General features: G+C 33.4%; 1 protein-coding gene across 3 annotated transcripts in view; it reads left to right on the forward strand.

Moving 5' to 3' along the window:
- The window catches only part of EPHA7 (EPH receptor A7), a 281,251-nt gene that overhangs the window by 209,363 nt on the left and 49,282 nt on the right, over positions 1-22,606 (forward strand). For 2 of the 3 annotated variants that reach the window (XM_006881208.1, XM_006881209.1), the window contains exons 6-9: positions 7,800-7,924; positions 10,732-10,915; positions 19,107-19,215; positions 20,022-20,077. In XM_006881208.1, coding sequence (XP_006881270.1) covers positions 7,800-7,924; positions 10,732-10,915; positions 19,107-19,215; positions 20,022-20,077 — 474 coding nt within the window. The remainder of the gene's footprint in view (positions 1-7,799; positions 7,925-10,731; positions 10,916-19,106; positions 19,216-20,021; positions 20,078-22,606) is intronic. The other variant, XM_006881210.1, reaches the window with a different exon arrangement.

Genomic DNA, 22,606 nt, shown 5'->3' on the forward strand with positions numbered 1-22,606 from the left:
GCACAATGAATAAAGATGAGAGAAAAATAATTGATGCTGTTGAGCTGTGGTATTGGAGAAAAACAATGAACATTACATGGACAGCCAAGAAAATGAAGATATGTCTTGGAGAGGGTGCAGCAGGAATGCTCTTTGGAGGTAAGAATGATGAGGCTTTGCCTCACATACTTTGGACATATTGCTAGGAGGTGCTATTCCTTGGAGAAGGACATGATGTTGGGAAGGGTGGAGGGTCAGCAAAGGAGAGGAAGACCCTCAACCAGGTGAATTGCACTGGGCTCTTGTGTGTCAGGAAGCATGAAGATGACACAGGAAGAACACATTTCAGATCTTTTGTTCATAGTGTTGCTGAGTCGTGCTTGACTCGATGGCACCTAACAGCACCACCCACTACTTTCAGCAAGCAAGGTTGGGTCATCTGTATAATGCAGGTTGCTGATGAGTCTTCTAATCCTGATGTCTCATTCTTCTTCATACAGCATAGCTTCTCAATTGATTTGTTCTTCATACAGATTGAACAGGTATGGAGAAAGAATATAACCATGGCACACACTTTTCTTGATTTTAAATCATACAGTGTTCCCTTGCTCTTATTAGACCACAGAATTTTGGCCCATTTCAAATAAGCATAATTAAGTGTGCTGGGATTCCATTCTTATCAATTTTAGCTGTAGTTTAATACCTTTACATAGTAAATAAAACACAAATAGACATTCATCTAGTATTCTCTGTTTTTAGCCTGAATCCATCTGACATGAGCAGTGATATCATTGGTTCAATGGCCTCTTCTAAACACAACTTGAACAACAGGCCATTATGTCAAAGTACTGTCCTAGCTATTTTTAGATTATTTTCAGCAGTATTTTGCTTGCATATGATATTAATTATATCAGTCAATAATTCCCACATTGTATTGGATCACCTTTCTGGAATGGATGAAAATGAAGTTGTCCCCCAAATTTCCTGGCATAGACTGGTGGGCATGTCAAAGGCTGCATCTCTGAATTGAAACACTATCAGTTGATTTTAAGGGCCTTACTTGTTGCACATTCCTTCAGTGCAACTTAAACTTCTTCCTTCATTGACATTGATATTGGCTCTTGTGCATATAGTACTTCCTGAAATTTTTCAATATCAACCAATTCTTTTTGGACTCTGTATTCTTTCACTCCTTTGTTGATGCTTCCTGGATTATTCAAGATTTTGCCTGCAGCATCTCTCAGTATTGGAACGTGAGGCCTGAATTCTTTTTTTCCATTCTTTCAACTTTAGAAATACTGAGCAAAGTATTTCCTTTTCATTCTCCAAATAGTTATTTGCATACTCTGTTTTAATATTTTGCTTTGTCTTCTTGATCTTGGGTACATCTTTTTTTACTTTGGCATTTCTTTTAATTAAATTTATTTTTCCATATTTGTAGATGAACCTAACCTTTTGAGAGGAAAATATGAAGCACTTTGAATATATTTAATAATACAATTTAAATATACCCTATGTTCATGGATTCTGACAATGGATTAAGATCAAAGCTCGACCTTTATTTCTTCCCTCCCTTCCTTTCTTCTTCTTTTTTTTTTCTTTCTTTCTTCCCTTCCTTGATACTTTAGTGCTATTTTTGCAGTCTCTTCTGACATCCATTTTGGTTTTATCTTCCATTTTCCTCTTCTGTCTGACCTTTTATTGTTTTTATGGATGCTATTGTTTATGTCATCTCATAACTCATTTGGCCTTTGATCATTAGTGTTTTATTGCCTCAAAGCTATTCTGGAGATGATTTTTTAAATTCAAGTGGGATGAATTCAAGGTTATATTTTGGAATAGTGCATAAGCTGGGCTGCAAAACTACCAGTGCTAATTTATATTTAGAATCAGGGTCAGCGTTAGCTTTTTCTTCAGCCCTCATCTCTCGGTCCTTTAAAGATTGTTGGAATTTTTTTCCAGGAGGATTCAACTCTGTAACAATTAGTAAACATCTATCCAAATTGTTACTAAACACTTTATGACAAAAGGAAAATTTGTTCTCATAAAAGTATCCTTAGATATCCTCCATAATTTCTTCTTAACTGATTTGGTAATGAACTAGCAGTGTGTGTGTGTGTGTGTGTGTGTGTGTGTGTGTGTGTGTGTGCGCGTGTTATTGTAACAACACAATATAAAATTCTAGGTATGTATTATATATATAATTCTCACTCATCCACTTGACTTAGCTCCTTATCCATAATTATTTTTCTTTGACAGTTCAATATTATTTTTCCACATTATTATTCAGATTTCTTTTTAGCTCTTATTCAAGTTGTCTTTCTTAACTGTTGTTAAAATTATGTCTGTTTTATGATAGATCTGATTATCTTGTGTATTTTTCACTTTTGTAATAAAATCTCATACGAATTGTAATAACTATGAATGTAAAAAGTTTTATTTTTTGGGGAGAAATTGGTTTGTTACCCTAACCCCCCCCTCCATTTTTTCCCCCAACCACAGTACTTACTACAGAATATAGATTGGTAGGTATTATAGAATATTCTACATTTTTACCCACAAAATATACTGCTCTCTTACTTGTTCCCTTCCCTCTAAACAGAACAGGCATCTTCTACAAATTACTGTTACGTGCTGTCTAGTCAACTATGATGCATAGAGACCCAGTGAAGAATAGATCTGTACACTGTCCTATTCTGTTTCAACCTTATCATCTTTGACATACTAAATCCATTGCCACAGTCACTGTGTCAGTGAATCTTGGAGATAATCTTTCTGTTTTCTGACCCCCCCCCCAACCTTTCTAAGCATGATGCTATTTTCCAAGGAATAGCTCTTCCTAACAAGATGTTCAAAATGTGTGAGACGAAGCTGCCCACCCTTGCTTCTAAGTATCAGTTTGGCTGCAGTTTTCCCAAGACATGTTTGTTTCTTTATACTGTCCTTGGTGTATTCAGCAATTTTCTCCAACACCACAACTCAAAGGCTTCAATTCTTCTGCCATCCTTATTTATTGTTGAATTTTCACACACATAGAAGACAGACCATGGCTAAAATCACAAGTAGGTTACTCTTAATTGCTGTACACTCCACTCTAATTAATCACGTAGGGTGGTTTTTTGTTTGTTTTTTTTTTTTATTTTGGGGTTTTTTATAAAGCTGAAATTTTATACTTATCCTTGATAATTTTAACGGAGTCTTTTTTTCATGCCAGAAATTAAAATTTACTGAAGTCACATGTTGGCTTTTTATACATATTCCTGTGAACTCTAGTAATATAATTACTATACTTCTTTATTTTCTTCTGGACAATGTATTCATATGGTCTAATGCTAAGTTATTGAATAAATTTATATGCATTTTTATATGTTTGTTCTATAGGCAAAAAATGAAACACCTGTGTGAAAGTATAAAAAAGCTAAAAGTTGTATAAAATATTAAACCTTTAATAATAAATACATTTGTTACTTCAAAGAACTGTAAAAAATAAATTCCATACTGATAACATGTAACAAGTATAATACTCAGTAAAAGAATATTTGTAGTATAAAAAATATTCTTCTTCTAAAGATATTTTGTTTTCATTTTTTACTTTTAAATAATAAAGATCTAAGAAACAGTAATAAATTTGCTATAACTTGAGATTCCAGCAAAGGTCAGTTCATGCTTGTTGTGACCTTGTTTCCTTTAGGAATTCATTTATTATTTTCCACTTTATAATTTTTATTCAAATTTGATGAGAACACTTCAACTAAAGGGAAAATTATGACTGGGATGCAGATACCTTTTTAATTTGTAAATCAAATATATGAGCTTCACTAAAGTTGAACAGCAACAGCAAAAATATGTCTTTCAGTTGTTTGCTAGAAGGTTCTTTCCTATAAAAGTTTGTTTTGAGTCTTCTGCAAGATCTAAATTCCTTTGCTCTAGACATTTCAACAAAGTTTGATATAGCATGTTATTAAAATATTATTTTATTACCCTTTCTTCATGGACTTAGTAAAAGTTCCAATATATCTCCTCTCCTTTTTACTACATGTAGTACTTTTTTATTGCTCCTGTGGCATATTACCACAAAACTTACCGACAGAAAATAACATGCTATTTCACTATTGTTTACATTTAAAATGTGATTACAGAATGACTTTGCTGGAGCATCTCACAATGGCTACACAAGACTAATACCACGTTTTTGGCTTGTTTGGACTCTTGTCTGTAGAGGCAGGGAAGATACATTTTCCAAATGCTTTACCATTATTGAGAGAATTCAGTTTCTTGCATTAGTGAAACAAGTCTTTTTTTTTCTGCCACTGGAGCCAGGGGCCAGACTTTGATGCTAAATGTTGTAAAATTAAGTCTTTTTCCCACTTCATGGTAGGGGTTTTATTTCCCACATATATGTAGGTAAACCTAAACTTTTGAGGGGAAAATATGAAGCACTTTGAATATATTTCATACTACAATTTAAATATACCATGTGTTCATGGATTCTAATTGGAAATTGATTAAGATCAAAGCTCATCCATGAGTGCTTGAAGCATAAAATTAGTAAGATGCTAATTGATTCTGATCTGCACATAAACCACCATTCTTACTTCTGATTATTTTTTAATTCAAAGCCTCATACTAACAAACCTAGCCTACAAATATACCTTCTGATCTGTCCTAAAGATAATTTCCCCTATTTCATTAGTTTTTGTCAATTTTGTTTTTATGCTGCAAAATTTACCACTCTTGAGAAAGAGCAAACGTTTTCTGAATTTCCAACAAACATCTTTTACTGTCATTTGTGCAGAATCTAGATATGATTAATAATATGTTTTATAGTATCTTCTATTTAATTTAATTTTCTTTTCTATGCTCAACACATGTGCAAGATTTTAAGGATAAAGAAAGTTTCATCTGTGTCTTCAGTTGGAATTGGTGGTTTTTTTAAAATTTTAGATATTTCTAAAAACTAGATAAGAAATTAATCTATTAATCCTTTGTTGGGTGCAGTATTAAAAATTTGTGTTATACAGCTCCCCTCCATATATTTGTTTTCCTATATATTTCAATTCAAGAATATTAATGATGACTGCTACTATTTGTCAACTTCATATCAATTCTAATATTATTTTATTCTTTATTTATTAAAATTGTAATTTATATATCATAATATCCAATTTGTTCTTTAATATATAATTTACTTATATGTTTCATATCAGAAATGAGCTTCAGTTTTTTTGATTGAATGTTTGATGTAAGAACTACTGAGAAAATAGTGAAATTATTACTATAGAATTAATTTTACAGATCAAATGCAATATATTAATTTTATAAGTCATTGTGTGTGAAGATTAGGATCTCATTTTTGCTTGTGCCCATAACGTGACTTGTGTCTGAGAAGTGTGGGAATGTGACTGTCTTAGATGTTTTTATTTTTAAATTCTTCTGCCAAAATTATTAGAATTTGAGGGAAACTAATCAGCATTCCTATGCAAAGTGTTGTAATTTAAAGACAAAATAGGAAAAGATGTGTTTGCATGTTCAATTTGTCAATTCTCAAGTAACATGTATATTTAACATGTAATAGTTCAGCTCAGAACCTCTTAAAATGTGTGGCTTGATACAATAAGCCATGGATAAGGAACAATAAATATACAATTATTTATTTAAAATATGAGAAATGTAGTCACATGTGTGTATGATTATGCAACAAGATAAAAAGCTTTGTAGCATAATGCACTGTTAATGTTATGATAAGGAATTAAAAGTACTAATATTTCCAATGGTTTTATTTCAGTTTCTACTTACTATAATTTTTTGGTTAAAGTTATTTTCCAGGATAAAATATGAAATATGATTACCAAATAATAAAATTAATTCTAGAGTATAATTTTCAGAAATCAAGTCTAATCTTATAGTCAAAACTTGTTATTATGTATCAAAGACTGAGTGAGATACATTTATTCACCAACTCAGCTGCATAACATGCAACATTTAAAATTTCCCGTCTTCTTTGTCATCTTTACTGTTAAGCTGTGTAAAGTGTACTATAGTTTGAACTTACCCTGAAAATCACACCAAGCTAGATGGAGAACTCAAAATTATTTTACTGTTTAACTTATTTCCTATTAGATTAATTGCAAAAATACCAAGTAAATTGTAAAAGTAACCCTACTGATAATTCAGACTTCACCTTGTTGATGAAGGCATTATTCTCACCTGGATTTCATTTTCTTTCTTCTCACAAATTTAGGTTAACATTCTGAAGATTTTTCTAAATTATTTTCTCTGTTGTAAGAAATTTCTTACTTAGAGATTATTTGTTAAATAGACTTATATCTCAGTTAGTTCAGGTTACTTTCCCCAAGCTGTGCGCCCTGAGGAAGCACCGTCTGCTGATATATGCTAGGCATATTTTGGAGGGAGAGGGATATCAATTTAGAGCCAAATTATTCTTTGCTGAATATATTCTGATTTCAAAAATCATGGCAAAAATATGGTTCTTATTAGAAATATGCTTTATTGGAAACTTATCAGAACTGCATTTAGTCTATAAACACAATCTGTTAAGTGTTTCATCTACATTCCCTTCAAGGGAAAGTTGTCCCACTTAATCTGGCCTACTTATGCTTTTGTTAGTAATCTGAGAGGATAGAAGAGTCAGGAATCTTCCATGTTCTTCCCTCAGAAGTGAAGAGTGTGCTTTCTAGAGATTGATACTAAAAATGTCAAGTAGTAGGAATAAAGTAAAGCCAAAGAGAAAGATATTAGAAGCTTGTGTAAATGGCTTTGGTCCCATATAATTGCCTTTCTGCCTTTCTGTCAGCAGGATTATTAGCAGTTTTGGACATCTGAAAATTAAATTAGCAGCCTGAAAATATTGTACAAAATGAGGTGGAGCATGATACATGAAACATAATGACCCCACTGAAATTCAGCCAAGGTAGAGCAGCTACTCATTTAGACAAAGAAGACAACAAGTTAATCATCACCAAGCAAATTAGAGCAAATTAGTTTGCTACATTCCACAATCTTAGCTACCAAAAAGAGAATGTGCCACTAATTAGAATGAAGGCACTCTAAGCATATTATCTACACATGAAGAGAAATAGCAAGAATGTGGCTTTGATTGTTTCTATCAAAGTTTGGAACTTAGCTTATATAGATTATAAATTGTAAATCCATTATAGGCATGTGTATGTTTGCTTACATGCCTCTATAAGTAGCATCAGTTTGAGCATTTTGTTGAAATTGAACTAATGACATATAATGAAATATTCCCATGATCATATTCTTTGTAACCGCTCATGTATGCACACACTCAATACAACACATATGAAGTATAAAAAACATGTAAAAAAGTCGATGTGATCTGTGTACTTAAAGTTTAAAATAGTCATTTACAGAGACATTTCTTTTTCTTCTGCCCAATGAAATGATTGTCTTCTTTTAAAAAACACATTGTCATTGCATCCGAAATAAATATTTGGACTTAGTTTATCACTAGAGATTAATCGGAAATCATATTTTCTAGCCTTAATTAGCATTCATTTGCTTAATTGTCATTCTCGGCCCCATCATTTCCATTTTTCACTAACTTGAACAATGTTATCTTCTGCTGTTTGCACTTTAATTTAAATTTCTATTAAGGTTTATGAACAGTAATAAGGTCCTGTTTGAATATTCATTAGCTTCTGAATTGTGAGCTATGAAAAGGTGCTTTCTTTTACCTTAATGAAACTGGCACAGCATGGGACTGATCAGTTGTGACATTTGATTTGAAGCATCCAGTGAATTTTCTCATTGTTTATTGACACATCTTGTCCAAACAGCTCCCTCGCAAGTGAGCGGAGTAATGAAGGAGAGAGTGCTGCAGCGGAGTGTGGAGCTTTCCTGGCAGGAACCAGAGCATCCCAATGGAGTCATCACAGAATATGAAATCAAGTATTATGAGAAAGTAAGTGCTATGAGCAGCTGAAATATACAACGATACGCCGGGTTTCGTGTCAGCCTACTGTACTCTAGACTAAATTTGGTCATTATACCAACTATTTGGAACTGCTTCAGAATTCATGTTTAATTTTAGCCATTTTTAATAACTACTCCCTGAATCATTGGTTCATTACTGCCATTATGTTTTCTAAGTATTGCATTGCCATGTTACACAAATGAAAATATTCTATTTGCTAAATTTTTGGTATTACCAGGTTAGATGTAATATATTTTAGTGCAATAGAAACTATGCAGACTCCCTTATTTGTGAATAGTTATATTCTTTAATATGTCTGTTTCAGCCCTTAATTATTTCATTTATGTAATTTCTATGGTAAAGAAAAGGCCTCAAATAACTTAGTAATTACAAACAATGTAGTATTTTGTAATGAATATTCTTATCTTCTTTATAAACTTCAGAATCAGAGGTTATTCTAAAGATTTTTAAAAATGTAGATGAAATGCTAACTGCAATCCCTGCTAGCACATTGGAGGTCTCATTAAGTGTCCCTCTTACTGTTTAGCACAGCTGTTTTGATTTTCCCTTCATTTAAAATTCTCCTAATTTATTTTGTTTATGATATACTAATTCTGTCCTATACATTTTATACTTTTCACTCCATCAAAGATAGTATGACTAAAATCTAAGGTTTTTTATGATTGCTGTCAAGTTGGAACAGACTTAGCGTTGACTGTGCAGCAGGTTTTCAAGGTTGTACAGCACACTATCAGAGCCCATCTTTCTTCTGTGGAGTAGTTGGTGGAGATGAACTATATACCTCTGGGTTAGCAGTGCAATTCACTACCCACCAGGTCACCAGCTAAATACTGGACCTTTTGTCTCCCTAAATATAATACTACATTTTAGTAAACAGTGCAATATCAGCATGCATGAGTACATTTGTTTCTATTCTGTTTCTATTTCTTATTCAGAGAAAACAGTAAAAAGAGACAAAGATTGTTCTCAAAACAAATCAGTAGCTATGATCTGCTTCACAGAAAGACCAAATGCAAGATTTAAAATCTTAAAACTACTGAAACTAATAATAATTTGCTATTACTGGTAGCAATACTAGCACTAGTTGTCATCGAGTGGATCTATTAGTGAATGTTACTATTATTGACTTAGCAGAGTAAACTGAAGTGGTAACAGGGAATGGCTGACCCTGCGTGGTGCTGACTGTTAAGTAGTCAACTATTATTAAAAAACTTAGAAAGTTTGAGCCTACTGAGAAGCTGTTGTTAGGACATACTTAGATGCCTGCTTCCAAATGGCCACAGGCTTGAAACTTCTTGGAACAGTTCTAGGCTGCACACATGCGATCACCATGAGTGAGAATCAAATTAACAGAGTATAAACAATCCAACAATTTAAAATAAACTTTTGGATTTGATTGACTTGATTGAAAATTGAAATACGTATAATATGCTAATAATAGGATTGTTTTGGTTTTCCTTTGAAGAAAAAAAATCGGCTTAAACCAAGATTAGTTTTAATACCTAAACTCAATTTATATAATTTTCTCCTGTTTACTTATAAATGACTACTTTCATGGCCAAAATTATATTATGACTATCTTTTTTTAAAATTTTACATCAGGAAACATATTTCTCATCCTACCAAGTTTGTTTCTGAGTACAATATTATTTTAAATGATTCTGGCATATCTGTTTTCCTATAAGCTTTAAGATCTGTGCTCCATGAAATTGTATCTGATTTAAAAAACAATTTTGTTTCCTTTCAGATAAAACACATTTCAAAAATACCTATAAATTAACTGGTGAGAGTAAAATTTATGGCAATGTGGCTATTCTTCCCAAGTAATGCTGTGGAAAAAAATTAGTTCAAATTGTTGCTTTTCTGTTTTGCTTTACAAAACCCGGAATGTATATGCATTCATTAAATTTGAAAATTAGACCATTATTGGAAAATTGTAATAGTACTGCATTATGCAGTATTGTATTGCAGAATCAATCAGTCTGACATACTGACATCTTCAGTGTTCAGTGAATAGTTTTACTACCACACACTGATAATGAGCACAGGTATTTTATATTACAGCATGAATAACATATTACCTATGATTTACAATTACTTCATATGTATTTTTTCATAAATAATATACAATAAATTTATTCTTTAACAAATACTGTGAGATATCATTTTCATACTTAAAAAAATAAGATATTTAATTATGGTGTTTAAAATACATTTTCATTTTAACTTTTATACTGATAGTTTTAATTTTCTATTTTAATTTGGTTTTTATAGTTTTAATTTTAAAAATTCAATAATACTATTTTGTATTGTGTTATTGAGTGAAAGGCATTTTTAAATTTGAAAAATTTTTGCTGTATTAGTGTGATGATGCTAATTTCTTAATTTAATAAATTTCCATAGTGCTTTAGTTTCTGAATAATAGAAAAATTAAGCCTATATTATGAAGTGACAAATGCTACTAAGCACATATTTTATAGATACACTAATATTTTAGCCTATATGATATTGCCTTCTACCAACAAAGCAAATGCTCAAAACATCATAAACGTTTTAACAAAATTATTTCTCTTTGAAAGTTATGGAACAAAGGCATATGTTTCACATTTACATTTTATATTATCCTACAAACAACTCAATCTTGTAATATTCCACAGGGTACAATGTAGCTTTTATAAAAACAAAGCTCAAAATGAAAGTAAATTGTAAGAATTGGCTATCAGATTGCCTGGTTGCAATCATAATTAAATATCCTCCCTAAATATTGTTTCTAGGATCAAAGAGAGCGGACCTACTCAACTCTAAAAACCAAGTCCACTTCAGCCTCTATTAATAATCTGAAACCAGGAACAGTGTATGTTTTCCAGATTCGGGCTTTTACTGCTGCTGGCTATGGAAATTATAGTCCCAGACTTGATGTTGCTACTCTGGAGGAAGCTACAGGTAAAATGTTTGAAGGTAATTACCACATTTGGTTTGAATTCTTATTACTTTCTATTACTCTGGAATAGTTATTGTGAAAGGTGCTGATTTGTATCAAAATAAAAAGATAAATATACTTTCGGTATGAGTCAGAACTAACTCAATGCAATGAGTTTTGATTAACTGCTGTCTATTTGTGTGTGTATCTTCATGGGTGGAGAATAATAATTAAAAATTTTCCATTTTCATCAGGTATGTTATAACCTTGCAATTTTGTTGTTAATTTATGTAGAATTTCTAAGAGTAAAATTAAATTTTTAAAGAAGCAGAACTTATTGACAAAGTCTGCTTTTATAAGACATCAAAATTATCTTGCTATAATTGTGTTACTATAAGCTTCTCTTTCACAGAAACCCTGAGGCCAGTATGCACACTGGCTGGACAAAAGAAAGGTTCTATTTAATTTCTTATGTGAATCTAAGCTCCGTGTTCATTAACAATTTAAAAACAAATGAAGTCCATACTCATCTTAGAACATTTACTTTTATCTCATTTTAACTTTTTATGAAATATTTAACATATTAACAAATATATTAGACATACTTGTTTTAGAAAGACTAATTCAGTGCATACCCTTGTGCCTACCACTCTGATTAAAAATATTGAAACTAGAACATCATCAATATCTTTGATGCTTCCTTATAAATGTCAATGTTTTTGTAATGTACATTTTATAGCACATACTTACTATACATAGTACAGGCAGCTCTGATGACTTGATGGCAATTTTCTCTTTTATTTTCTTTTTATAAAACATACACATACTAGCAGAGCTGATACTGATTGTCTGGTTTGCTTTGGTGACTGAAGAAACCATTAATTGTTTTTTTGACTGTGTGCTTCTATACAGTACCACACAGGCAGGTCTGGTGGTTTAGTGGTAAGGAGTTGTGCTGCCAACTCAAAGGCAGGTGGGTCACAGGAGGAAAATGGAAAATATCCTCCTATGCAATTTACTGCCTCTGAAAACCCTTTGAAGGGTCAGCTGTGAGGCATTTCTGAATTAACAACATACCAACAACTACAATACATAAAGCATATGTGTGTGAGTGTATATATACGTACAGTGTAACAAATAGTATATTGTTATTGTTTTTGGGTACTACTGAGTCAATGTTCAGTGACCTCATGGGATAAAGTAGAACTACCTTATAGGATTCCCTTAGTTGTGTTCTTCATGGAAGCAGAGTAATAGGTTACATTTCCATTGAACCATTATAGATATTCAGACTGTCAGGTGAGAGTTCAGCCATATTGTACCAGGGCCTCCTAACAAATAGTATAAAAAAGCAAACAAGTTGATTCCAACTCATAACCTTTCAGTTTCCAAGTCTTTATGAGAGGAGACTGCTTGTCATCCAATGGGGCAGCACATGGATTCAAGCCGCTTACCTTTTAGTCAGCAGTGCAACATGTAAGGCACTACACAACAAAATAAAAATGTTTGTTGTATTTCATGTCCCAACTTGTTGTTTAACTGGATATTCAAAATAATGGTCATACCACTGGTGATTGCATTAAGCTGACTCAATATCTTGGAATGAGTTTTCCATTTTGCAAAGGTTCAGCTCTTAGTTTAGAAAACAAAGCATACATTGGTATTGATCATTTTCTTAACAACTGAATGTTCTCAAAAAATGCTAAACTTTATATGGTGTTCTTTTTAAAAATTAAATTAATGCTGTTTCGACCAATGAATTCGGTTGGCTTTAGAGAAAAGCATTGTTTATTTCTTTTTAACTCTTTTCCTGCAATGCTTCAGGGTGCGAACGCTGGCCAATGCGGCCTGACGTTACCTTTGTTAGAATTTGGAGATCTGAAAGCTTTGCTTCTGTCTCCTCCCCGATTCCCAAAAAACTCTTTTTCCGGCAAAGCTTCAGTGTGTGCACACTAGCCAAATGAAGCTGGAGATAGAATGATAGAGTTGTACACATTCAATGATTTATTCATTGCAAATACCTTCTATAAGAAACAAAAATGCAGGCTATACACATGGATCTCACCTGATGCTTTGCATAGGAATCAAATAGATTACATTTGTGGAAAGACTCGGTGGAGAAGCTCAACATCAGCAGTGAAAACCAGCACAGGTGCTGATTGTGGGACAGACCACCAACTACTCATATGCAAGTTCAAGCTGAAGTTGAGGGAAATTAAATCACGTCCACGGGAACCAAAATTTGATCTTAAGTCCATCCCATAAGAATTTTAAAACGATCTCAGGAACGGGTTTGAGGCCTTGAGCGCCAATGAGCATAGACCAATGATGTCTGGGAGGATATCAAGATAATCGACCATGAAAAATGCAAAAGATCATTACAAAGGCTGAAAAAAGAAGAAAAGACCAAGATGGATGTCAGATCAGACTCTAAAAATTGCATTAGAGCACCGAGAAGCCAAAGCTAAAGGAAGAAACCAAGAAATCAAAGAGCTAAACAGAAAATTTTGAAAGGCAGCCTGGGACGACAAAGCAAGATACTATAATGAAATGTGCAGAGAATTGGAGTCAGAAAATCAAAAGGGCGGAACTCGCTCAGCGTTTCTTAAGCTGAAGGAGCTGAGAAACAAATTCAAGCCACGGGTGGCAATACTTAAGGATACTTTGGGAAGAATATTAAATGATCCAGGAAGTATCAAGAGAAGATGGAAGGAATGCACAGAGTCACTGTATCAGAAGGAATTGGCGGACACAGAAGAATGTCATGAAATAACATATGAGCAAGAGCCTATGGTGATGAAGGAGGAACAAGGCTTCAGGAGTTGACAGCATACCAATTGACATGTTTCAACAAACAGACACTACCCTGGTTGTGCTCACTAAGTTGTGCCAAGAAATTTGGAGAAGAGCCAGCTGGCCCACTGACTGGAAAAGATCCACATTTGTTCCCATTCCAAAGAAAGGTGACCCAACAGAGTGCAGAAATTATCGATTAATATCACATGCAAACAAGATTCTGCTGAAAATTATCCAAAAAAGTTTGGACCAATATGCCAACAGAGAACTTCCAGATGTACAGGCTGGATTTCGAAGAGGTTGTGGTACTAGGGATATTTTAGCTAATGTTTGATGGATCTTGGCGGAAAGCAAAGAATACCAGAAGAATGTCTATCTATGCTTCATTGACTATGCAAAGGCTTTTGACTGTGTGGATCACAACAAGCTTTGGCTGACTCTGAGAAGAATGGGACTCCCAGAACATTTGATTGTACTAATGTAAAAGCTATACTTGGACCAAGAGGCATTCATCAGAACAGAGCAAGGAGAGAGTACATGGTTCAAAATCAAGAAGGGGTCCATCAGGGATGTATTGTGTCTCCATACCTTTTCAATCTGTATGCAGAACAGATCATCCAAGACGCTGGGCTGTACGAAGAATGTGGCATCAGGATTGGTGGAAGAGTCATCAATAACCTGTATCATGCAGATAACACAACCCTGTTTACTGAAACTGAGGAGAACCTGAAGTGCTTGCTGCAGAAGGTCAAGGACTGCAGCCTCCTCTATGGATTGAAGCTCAACATCAAGAAAACAAAGATTCTCACCACTGGGCCAATTGGCAGCATCAGTATGGATGGTGAAGAGATTGAGATATTTAACAGTTTTAGTTTGCTTGGCTCCACAGTCAACACTCTTGGTAACAGCAGCCAGGAAATCAAGAGACTAATGCATTGGGAAAGTTGGCTGCGAGGGACCTCTCAAGAGCACTGAAGAACAACATCAGGCTGGAGACTAAGGTGTGCCTGATCCGGGCTATAGTCTTCACAGTTGCGTGCTATGCATCAGAGAGTTGGACAATGAATAGGGTTAATAGAAAGAGAATTGATGCCTTTAAGCTGTGATGCTGGAGAAGAGTGTTGAATATACCATGGACTGCTAGGAGAACAAACAGGTTTGTCCTGGAGAAGATGAAGCCCGCATGCTCCTTGGAGTCAAGGATTCTGAAGCTTCATCTGCCATACTTTGGGCATGTTGCAAGGAGGGACTGGTCCTTGGAGAGGGACATCATGTTGGCAGAGTGGAGGGGTGGAGAAGGAGAGGAAGACCTTCAAAGAGATGGATTGATTCTGTGACTGGAGTGGTGGGAATGAGTACGTTTGAGATGGCTAGGGTGGCACAGGATAGAACAGCATTTAGAGTTCTTGTATATAGGGTTGCTATGAGTCACAAACGACTCGATGGCTCATAACAACAATAACTTCTTTTTAAAGTTAAATAAATTAACACATATTATTTATAGTAGTTAACGGGGTTTTTTAGTAACAATAGTTTTTTTTAAAATATTGTCAACATTTTTAAAATAAAATTTTATTTTAACTGTGATTTTAATGAACATTTAGAGAGAAGTTAGAGTTTCATTCATTCACTATTGCATATTTTACCCCATGCTCATCCTCCCCTCAGCTCACTATTTTTTTGTAATATTAATTTATTGTTGCACAATTTCCTACCTTTCCCCTACCCCAGTCCTATTTTCACTAATATATCTATTTGGGCTGTTGTCATACTTATAATGCTTAATCATATATTCATTTTAGATAGTTCTTTCTTTCACGTATACCAATTAAACATTCTTAAATTTAAAATTATGTCATAGTAAAATAAGTGTTAAATCATTTTGAAATGGAAATTATTTGTGTATAATTGTAGGCACAAAAGATATTCACTGAAAAAACAGCAATTCAATTTGATGTCCTTAACTATGGTATTCATAATTATCATACTGTAATAGAGCATGTACAATCAAAAACAAAGTGTCTAATTTCAGTGGCCCCCAAACCACTTTACACTTTAGAACACTTTCACATTTAAACATTTGAGTGAGTTCTGTGCTAAAATAAGTGTTACAAAATGGACTTTTGAATTACAAATTATGCAGTGATTATTTTTTACGTATGTAGTGATTTTTGTCATCTTAATAGTCTCTCCAGTGTAGCATAAAAGTGAGGAAAGAGGGATCCATAACTTCTTTTCTTGCTATTTTCTCATGACTCTAAAGTGTTACGTGTCTATTGCTTGTTATGAAACTGTTGTGGCCGAACCGACTCATAGCTGACTCAATAGCAGGTTTTCAGAGGCATTTTATCACACAGGAGGAAATTGCCCTTCTTTCTCCTGCAGAACAGGTGGTGTATTTGAACAGCTTTCAGTTGGTAGCACAACTCCTTACCACTAATCCACCAGAGCCGCATGTACAACATTTAATTAATAAACAATTAATAGCAATGCAATTAATTAAAACAATTAATAAACAATAATTTCTTCAGTCACCAAAGCAAACCAGACAGTATCAGCAGCGCTAGTATATATATATGTTAAATAAAAAGAAAAATAAAAATTATTTGCCATCAAGTTGGAACTGATTCACAGCAGACCCTCCATTGAATTTCTGTGTCTGTAAACCAAATGAGAGATTTTTACACATCTGTCTCCACAGGAGCCACTGTTGGATTTGAACCACCAGAAAGGCATGTTGTTTAGTTTATCAGGGCAATCTTTAGGGACTATACAACTAGAGTTTTCTGGTAAATACATGCCTAGTATGGAATTACCTCATATCCAGCAATGTGACTTTAAATGAAGCTACTGCTCTTTGTCTTAATTACAAGGATCCATTCATACTCTCTGTTGTCCAGTTAAAATTGACTGATGCTGACCCTCCATTGGATCCAAGGTGTAAATCACTCAGCAGAGGATTGCCCGTCTTTTTCCTAAGTTACTTCCAGAGGTGTCAAACTGTCTGAGAGCATCTTTGATTTATCAACACAACTTTCCCTGGAATATACCATCAATTTAAGGTTTAATTGAATTAATGTAGATGAATCCCAAGTATAGTACTTAACACCTAGTAAATGTCAATAAATTAATACCAGCTTTTATTATTTAACAACATTTCTCAAACTTTTGGTCTCATAAATATTTTATAATATTAAAAATTACTGAGTAACCAAAAGATATTTGTTAGTATTATTTATCTTTAACACTTTATAAATTAAAACTGAGACTCTTTTCAAACACAGTAATTGTCACTAGCCACTAGAGTGATGATACCATCACATGTCATATAGCTTCTAGAAAACTCTACTGTGTGCTTATAAGTGAATGAGACAAATGGCATCTTTAGGGATTTTCCCCCAAACCAAAATAACTTTATCTATGTAGAGATTTTGGAAATATCCTGTGTACTCCCAGAGCACCCTTGGAGCCCCACTGATAGAACAAACACTGTGTTCCAGGTTAGGAATGAACTGAGACATAACTCATTTGTTGTTCTTAGTTTAAAAAGTGATGAATGAGAGAGAGATGTGCATAAGTTATGGCTATATAGTTAAGCTCTAGTACAGTGTTTTGTGAGTGTGAAGAAGCAGTGAATCACTGTGCTAGGAAGCAGGGCAAGAGAGATGATGTGCCCCAAGAGAAGTTACTTGAGAACTGTTTGGTAAAGGAAGTTAACTAAACTGTTCAATTGTACAAATATCCTAAAATCTCCATCTACTCAGAGTCAAGTCTGCTAACTTAAAAAAAAAAATCAAACCCAAAGTGTGGTGATTTTGCATGTGCAAATTATTTTACAAGTGCATTGCTTATGAAATATCTGGAAATACTAAGATAAATAGTCACCGTGGACAAATTAAAATACATTCCTGATTATCTCAAAAGGAATATATGATAAGACATCTTTTTCCATCCATCTCGGTCCTAACTATATATAGAAGCACATAAACACATTCACAAATTATAATTCATCGTTCACCTGAGTTCAATGTTCAGGTTGCTGTTGTTTCCAAAGCTAGGGTAATAACTGAGCAAAGACAGGCAAAGAATTAAACCCATGGGACACTCTGATTGTGGAAATAATTTTTTCCACACATCTGTGAATAATTTTTTCCTTCCTCGGGAACAGAACTATTCCATTATTTTTGTCAATTAATATGTACAAAGTGCTTCATAAAAACAAGAAAATAAGTTAAAGCAAAACCAAATTACTGTTCATCTTTTATTAATATTGAGTGGTAATAGGACATAGTGAAAAAATTAAAACTTGAAAGTTTTTTTTCATCTCCCCCCACCTCTTTTTCATTTTTATTTATTTAAATCCTTATCTAGTCATCGCAGTAGTAAATCAACAGATGCTGAAATTGGGAGTATATGTAATACTCTTTACTAGAAATTATTTTTTTTCAGAACTAGTTTTATATATGAAAATTAGAATGATCAATTATTATCACAGTTATACTTATTTAGAGATAATGTGTTAAAAGTGACAAAAAAGATTAAATAATGTTTCATCAGGATAGAAAAGCTCTCTGCTGCCATTGGTGCCAGCACTTACTTTACCTGTGTATAATTTACCACTCTAGGGACCTAGTCTCTTGGTATTACCAAGAAGGAGCAGCATTTTCCGTTCAGCTTGAAAGAATGACACTCTTGATTTAGAAGTATTCAGACTATTAGCTTGACATTGTATAATTCAGAATACTTTCAGTTGAATATATTCTTTCATTATTTTTTCCTACTTTTGATTATTCTTTTATGTCTATACTGGTGGAGAGACTATAATACTTTAGAGAAACAGTGCTAATTACCAGTTAATTTATAAGTAAAGCTTCACTAATTTAGAAGAGAGGAAGTGACAAGATCCTGTGACTTAATGGAGAATCTGAATCAGAAGCTGCTTTCAAAGCTGTGCAAACAGATACTGTTTCCAAATATAATTAAAAAAGTATATATAACTTAAATATATATACATACATGTATGGCTGATAAATGGAAAATTAATGAAAATACTATCTTTACCACTTCTTTAAACTGTATAAAATAAATATTTCTTTAAATCTACCATAAGGGTCCTGGACGTATACTATGCTACACATTAGGCTGCTAACAAAAATTCACCAGTGGCTCCTCTCAGAGATTTACAACCTTGCAAATCCTATGGGACAGTTACACTATTTTCCATAGGGTTTTTGTGAGTAGGAAGCAACTTGGTGGTAGTGGATTTGGTGGATTTGGGCTTTTTGTTTTTATATTCATACAACTTTAGTATAATGAAATTTTGAAACTAAATGTTACTGAAATAGCTACATTGATCTTGTTTATGATACTGCATTTACTTCTCAAGTATTTGAAAGGTGTTGAAAGTATCATGAATCTGTCTTCTGTTTATAGCTACAGCTGTCTCCAGTGAACAGAATCCTGTTATTATAATTGCTGTTGTGGCTGTAGCTGGGACCATCATTTTGGTGTTCATGGTGTTTGGCTTCATAATTGGAAGAAGGTATAATATAAACTTTTTGTCATTTTTGACATAAAATTCATTAATATTTTTTGCTGTCATTAATTATTTTGTATTTTTAATTTATAATTATAAACACTCTTTTTCTGCTATTAAATATTGTTGTCCGGTATTGAATCAAAATCAATTCATTGCTAATCTTCTAGCATATTTTCAGAGGCAATACATCTCATGGGAGTTGCTTGTCCATCTTTCTCCAGCAGAGCACCTGACAGATTTGAACCACATGCATTTGAGTTGACAGTGTACTACCTTACCATTAGGACTATTTACGATATTGAATATTACCAGTCAATACATTGTCATTCTCACAAGATTAAAGTATAGTTTTGACTTACTGAGTTTAGTTTAAAAGGGGTGTGTATTTTAATTTCTCTTCTATGAGTTCTTATCTGTTTTATTCAGGTTTAGATCTTTTTCATAGTAACTATAGAAGTTACTTCAGAAAAGATGTTGAAATTAAATTTGGTAACAATAATTGAAAACATCATTTTGTAAACACATATTTTTGTTCATTTATAAAGCTAATGCCACAAAAAAAAGTTTCTATTGTGTTGTCCTATGAAAAGGATATTTTTCATATATTTTATATTTTAATATAATGTATAAATATTTTCTATTTTTCTACAATGTGACTTTTTATGTGATTATTAGGTAAGTCATGAAATACAGACAAGAAATTTTTGTGCTTTGTTGATTGCTCCAACTTGGTTATTAAATAATACATGTTTTAAATATTAAGAGCAAAATCATTTGTGAAATTATTACACTTGTTTTTCCCCCTTTAGGCATTGTGGTTATAGCAAAGCCGACCAGGAAGGGGATGAAGAACTCTACTTTCATTGTAAGTGTTTAGTTTTCTTTATTATTATGTACCCCAGTTGCTACAGAAAGTTGATTGTTATTACTGGCATTAAAATACATTATTCTAGAAATTAGATATTTAGAATGAAAACCATGTGATGTGAATTAAAACCAAAATCCAGTAATGCAATGTCTCACATTTTAATATTACTGCAGAATATCCAGGTGGTTTTGTCACAATTTTTTCCTTTTGCAAACCTTACCCAAGTGTTTCATATCATTCTAATTATAATCCATTAAATGTTGCATGTGCCCATGTTCTAGCTAAGTTAGAAGGCTAAGTCCTTTGTGTCAGGAAGCTCCCGTGAAAGACTGCGCTAAGGACCTTCTTTTTCTTCAGTTATTATCAGTTGAATATTACAAATTGTTATTTCATGGGATATAAATAGTATAATGATGAAATCTAGTCCTCAAATGTTGCTGTGCACTTCTGTCACCTGATTATTAAATGTTCAATTTAGAAACCATTATCTAAGCCAGAGCTTTGTGATCATAAAAAAAAACAAACTTACCTGTCTGCATTAATCTTATTCTTGTTGCAAGGTAGATGGCAAATAAATATAGAATCATGAAAGTAAATGTCACTTTTACTAGATGAAGGTGAAATAAAATTGAATTAACAGTTGATTTGTGTATTGCTGATATTCTCAGCCAAACTCTTTTGTTTTATACCTGAAATTACCAGGAATAATTTTTATGATATCTTTCATAGTAGAAATAACCTTTCTAATTTTTCTCATGCACTGGTAAATGTTCTATTTTAAAAACCAACAAAAATACTGTTGTTGAGTTCCTTTTATAGTCATAGCAATGCTGTTTGAGAAAGTATTAGTGCCTCAGAGGATTCCCAATTCCAAGGCTGTAAATATTCACATAAGTCGCCTACCACATCTTTCTCATAGGTAGACAGTAGGTTCAACCCACGAGCCTTAGTGTTTGCTACTAAATGTTCAACCATTGTATCAGCAGCACTCCTAGTGCTACAAAATTATACATTTCACCATCTTCTATGTCACATTCCACTGACGACATCTAAGAAGATATTTGCCATTTCAATTACCCAATCACTCACAATTTCCATTAAGTTGGAACAAGTTGTAACTGACCCTGTAGCCAGCTCTTGGTGGCAGAAAATCACATAATAGGAGATTGTCTGTTTTTCTCCTTTGGAGCCGCTGATGTATTCTTACCATCAGAGAAACTCCACCTTTGGACTAGCAATGCAGTTCCCTATCGATTATGCTACCCCCTGTTTGTCATTTATTCTTACCGTTGAGTACCATCAAGTCAGTAGTGACACAGGGCTGACCCTCCCGTGGGTTTTCAGAAGCAGTAAAACACTTGGGAAGAGACTGCCCATCTGTCTCTCACAGAGTACCCGGTGAATTAGAACCATGTATCTTTGGTATTGCAGCACAGTTTCTTACTATGAGGCCACCAGAGATCCTAATTTATCATTTAAGCATCCTAAAATCAGAAAAATGCCTAAACATTAACGAAGCTTTTGAATTTTATTGGTTTGAATATTAGCATTTCCTATACATGTAAAACAACACAAATAAAGTAGTTTGAATACAAAGATTGAGAATGTGGCTGTTGCTGTTATTGTTGTTGTTATTATTATTATTATTATACTATTTAAATCTCTTTAGCCATTATCTTGCATTTGATTTTAAAAAGATAAATAGTTTTATATAGTATTTAAGAGGCAGACTTTCAAAGATGGATAGATACAGTGACTGTAGCAATGGGCTCTACTATGTTAGAGATAGCACAGGATAGGACAGGGTTCAGTTAGTTGTTCCCAGGGTTGTACTCAACTAAACAGTACTTAACAACAACAGTATATGCAAATTGAATATAAATATCTATAGAAATCTAACCACCGACGAAAGGAAGGACATGAGACAACAAAGTAAAGAAGACAAAATCAGAGGTAGATTTTGTAATCCAGTAGTTAATGAAATTTAAACCCCCAGACCCATATCTTGTGTGAGTTCATTCCAAGACCTTGGGAGGTCCTCTAGGAATTTTATATGCATAATTGTATGTGTTATTTTTCTTAAGAATGGTTTTCAAAATTAGTGATGTTCAGGCTTCACAACACTTTTCATCTACCTCTGGATTTGTGATCCTGCCACCCCCTGGGGTTATCTAATATGCTCCTAATGCCAGAACTTCCTTTTGCTAATTTATCCAGTGGTTTTCCTCAGTGATTAATCCTCTGTGATGAGAATGCCATGGGCAGTTCATAGCTAAGGGTTGCACAGAAAAAGTAGAGGTTACTTATTTTTCTGTTTCTGAGAGAATATTTTTAACACTTCCCTAGACAACAAAGAACAGATCAAAATTTGAATGTACTTTAGTTTTTATATTTAGAATAAAATATATAAAAGAGTAACATTATACTATACCTAGTTTCTAGAATCTCTGATCCTACCCACACATTAATTTTATACCAGTCTATTTAATGTTATCTTAATCATTATGTCACTTTCCTTCCATTGAG

The sequence above is a fragment of the Elephantulus edwardii genome, unplaced genomic scaffold (assembly GCF_000299155.1).
Source record: "Elephantulus edwardii isolate Elephantulus edwardi_28Jun2011 unplaced genomic scaffold, EleEdw1.0 scaffold00013, whole genome shotgun sequence".
NCBI lineage: Eukaryota > Metazoa > Chordata > Mammalia > Macroscelidea > Macroscelididae > Elephantulus > Elephantulus edwardii.